The sequence below is a fragment of the Etheostoma cragini genome, chromosome 4, assembly GCF_013103735.1.
Source record: "Etheostoma cragini isolate CJK2018 chromosome 4, CSU_Ecrag_1.0, whole genome shotgun sequence".
Lineage (NCBI taxonomy): Eukaryota > Metazoa > Chordata > Actinopteri > Perciformes > Percidae > Etheostoma > Etheostoma cragini.
Genome location: NC_048410.1, coordinates 405369 through 408953, shown reverse-complemented (window position 1 = coordinate 408953; position 3585 = coordinate 405369). Strand labels below are relative to the sequence as shown.

General features: G+C 44.4%; 3 protein-coding genes across 4 annotated transcripts in view; 1 reads left to right on the top strand and 2 right to left on the bottom strand.

Moving 5' to 3' along the window:
- Positions 1-738, bottom strand: part of LOC117943366 (nuclear factor 7, brain-like) — a 2922-nt gene extending 2184 nt beyond the window's left edge. Inside the window, exon 1 of the mRNA XM_034869449.1 lies at positions 628-738. Within this exon, the coding sequence (XP_034725340.1) occupies positions 628-738 (111 nt within the window). The remainder of the gene's footprint in view (positions 1-627) is intronic.
- The window catches only part of LOC117943104, a 139018-nt gene that overhangs the window by 27539 nt on the left and 107894 nt on the right, over positions 1-3585 (top strand). The window lies entirely within an intron of this gene.
- LOC117943098 (nuclear factor 7, brain-like) overlaps positions 1954-3585 on the bottom strand; it is a 5216-nt gene continuing 3584 nt past the window's right edge. Inside the window, exons 1-2 of one of the 2 annotated variants that reach the window (XM_034869019.1) lie at positions 3490-3568; positions 1954-3380 (exon numbers count right to left, since the gene is read on the bottom strand). In XM_034869019.1, coding sequence (XP_034724910.1) covers positions 1993-3363 — 1371 coding nt within the window. In that variant the 5' untranslated portion in view covers positions 3364-3380; positions 3490-3568 and the 3' untranslated portion in view covers positions 1954-1992. Of the gene's footprint in view, positions 3381-3489; positions 3569-3585 lie in introns of those variants that run through there. The other variant, XM_034869017.1, reaches the window with a different exon arrangement.

Sequence of the window (3585 nt, the reverse complement as noted above, 5' to 3'; positions counted from 1 at the left end):
TCCAGACAACACAGCCCTCAGGTTCATAGGGACACACAAACCTCTCCACCACAATAAGGTGATGGTTCCCCGGAGAGGGGAACATCTATTAAAGATGTTTATTATTATTTATTTATTTATTTTCTTTTATTAGAGATACTTGAGATATAGACGTGAAAGGGAGAGAGAGATGGGGGATGACACTCAGCAAAGGGCTGCAGACCAGATTCAAACCCGGACCTCTGCAGGACTCAGCCCACATGGGGGGGGCGAGCGCACCAACTGAGTGAGCTACAGCTCCCCCCCCCCCCCTGTCAGTTCATTTCAATACGCTGCTGCCATAGTTGTAACTCTAAAGTATGGGGAACTTAGTTAATGTCTGTTTAGTAATTCATATTTTATCTTTTATTTTCTTTTTCCAGAAGCCAACACACATAGATAGACTCAGACTCAGACTTAGACCTCTCTTTATTGATCCTTTTGGGATGACTCCCGCCAGGAAATTGAAAATTCCAGCAACAGTTTTAGCAAGAAAAAAAAAAGAGATAAAAAAGACAACAAAATAACAATAATGATAATAACAATAAGAACATTCGTCAAATAAACAAAGACAAAGTATTCAGGAGATACTATGGGGAGACAGTATACAAAAGAGTCCCTGAGTCTGGTGGTCCGACCCTTGGGAAGGAGCAGTCTTCCCCTGAACCGGCTCCTCTGGGTGCTGATGATGGGGTGCGGGGAGGGGGGCATGTAGGACATGTAGAGTCCTTTAAATGTGAAGGGGAAGATTAACAAAGAGGAACTGGATCTGTGAATTCTCACAGAATCACAACTGAATTCATATCTCGCTGCTCAGTCAGGATCATATTAACCTGGAGTCCCAGTCTCTGTCCCAGTCATCATATTATGGGATGTTTTAGGCCTGTTGGCAGACAATCATTTAAAATGTAGGCAACGGCATAAAAAAAGCATAAAAAATGGTTGTCATTTGCATGGCTACTTTAATATTTTTAGGCATTTTTATCTTTTTTGATAGGACAGCTGAAGACATGAAAGAGCAGAGAGCCCCTCCCCCCCCCAAGGGAAATGACATGCAGCAAAGAACTGCAGGTCGGAATCAAACCAGGGCCCAGTGTGTCAATGACTAAACCTCTATATATGGGCCCCGGCTCTACGAACTGAGCTATACGGGCGCCATTCAAAAGGCTATTATTACTTTTACACTTTAAGTACATTTCCAAGCCTGTACTTTGTTCCTTTAACTTGAGTAAATAAGTTAAATCAGTACTTCTACTTTGACCAGAGTATTTTTTAAAACAAGAATCTGTACTTTTACTTAAGTACGAGAAGTGAGTACTTTTGCCATCTCTGCAAATAACCAACCATTCTGATAAACATGCTGTTTTAAAAAAAGATGTATATATTTTTTTATATTAAGATCAGCTTCAACAAAGTACTTGCTGGCCATCATGGCTCAACAAACAAAAGACAAATAATAAATCATCAAAAACAATTTAAAATGAAAAAACATATATATTATTGCCTCTAAATGCAGCACATGAAGCAGTTCAGCATATTTGATCAAGGTAACGTTCATGCAGGATTCTCTTAGGTTTTAATTGTTAGTCGCTTGGATAAAAGTTTAAGCTAAATTAATGTAATGTTATAAAACCCCTAACCCGAGAGACAGAAGGAGGACAGGGGCACATTGAGAATTTAAATTCAGAAACTTTTCCCTTTAAGAAATAAACATCATGAATATAATGATGTAAATGTAAATTCTCTGTATTTATATCGTGTTTTTCTAGTCTTAACGACTACTCAAAGCTCTTCTACATAGTACAGGAACCATTCACCACTCACACACATTTACACTGCGATGGGGCATCGCGGGCAACTTCAACATGGGACTGCAGGGAGAGGGATCGAACCACCTTCCGATTGGCAGACCGCTCTACCACTGAGCCACAGCCGCCCCCGATCCTCTTTATCTCTAACTATTCTGCTCCACTGTCACACCTTCACTGGTGATATCTTCAGTGGGACGTTATCCCAAGTGTAAATGAATGGAAACATCTTCTCAGTGAAAGTGTGTGTGAAGGTGTGTATGTGTGTGTTAGCATCAGCATCAATGAACGACAGCTTTCCTCTGTTCCAGTCCAGAGTCACTCTGATCCTCTGGAGCTTCTTCTGCACTATGAGACCAGTGGCTGGACCTGGTAAAAACCGTGCTGAGTATTTACCTTGATAGAACCCTATTCTCCATAATCCAGACAGTTTGTCTCCCTTCCTCTGAACAGACTCTGCTACCACACCCAGTGACCAGTATGTACTGTCTCCAACCTCGACATCCCAGCTGTGAGTCCCTGAGTTAAAGCCCTCAGAGCCCAGGACAGAGGGGTATTCATCAAACCTCTCTGGATTATTAGGAAGCTGCTGTTCCTCTCCTCCTCTCACACTGGTTAGGTCTTCAGACAGGATGAGTTCTGGATAAGCAGTGTTTGGATCCAGAATCACAGGAGTGTAGGAGACCATGTCCTTCATCTTGGTCCAGATGTTGAAGCCCAGGTTGCCCAGGTGTTGGGCCTCATCTAGCAGAGCTCCTGAGAGCAGCTGTGGATCCTCCAGCAGGGGGCGCTGCTGGACTCTTCCCACTGCAGCCTTGTAGTTGATCAGGAATGAGACGTCTTCAGCTCTCAGCTGCTCCTCTGTGGCTCTGACGGAGTCTGAAAGAGCTGCTATCTCTCTGCTCAGAGCCTCCATCTTCTCCTTCATCCTCTGACTCTTCTTCTCCTCTTCCTCCCTCAGTGCAGCCAGCCTGGCCTCCTCTTCCTCTTCCAGGAACTGGTGAAGCTTCTTAAACTGCTCCTTAATCTGCGTCTCTGTGCATCGGGCCTGGACCTTTATGTGTCCTGCTGTCTGATCAAACTTCACTTTAACTTGTTCAAAACCCTTTAACTTCTTCTTTAAGGGCTCCAGAGTTTCCTGAAGCTCCTTCCTGTGTTGTCGTGCAGCTTCATCGACGGGTCTGATTCTGTGGTTGGAGTGTGTTTCTGAATGCAGACAGACGACACACAACGGCTGCTGATGGTCCAGACAGAAGAGTTTGAGTTTCTCAGAGTGCAGACTGCAGAGAGCCTCTGAAGCTCTCTGATCTCTCTCCAGTAAGAAGGCCTCACACAGGTTCTTCAACACCAGGTTACAAGGTGGTTCAGCCTTTGAAGATCTTCTCTCACAGACTGGACACTCCTGTGTTGGTCTCTCTGTCCACGAGCTCTGCAGACAGTCTTTACAGAAGCTGTGGCTACATGACAGGAGAACAGGATCCCTAAAGACATCGTGACAGACCGGACAGCAGAGATCCTCCTCTGATCTGGAAGCCATTTGGTCTCAGAGTGAAGCTGAAAACACAGCAGACAGAAAGAACAGTCAGTCATGGCTCCCCTCCCTCCTCTACTCACTTCCCTGAAATTTACTTTCACTTTGAGTCGTGTCTTTAGTCCAACTCACCTTCAGAGTGTGGAGAATCAGGGTTGTAGTTCTCCACTTTTCTCTCCTGCAGCTGAACTCACTCAGAGGAAGTTGTTAGTTTGATCTGAAGGTGAA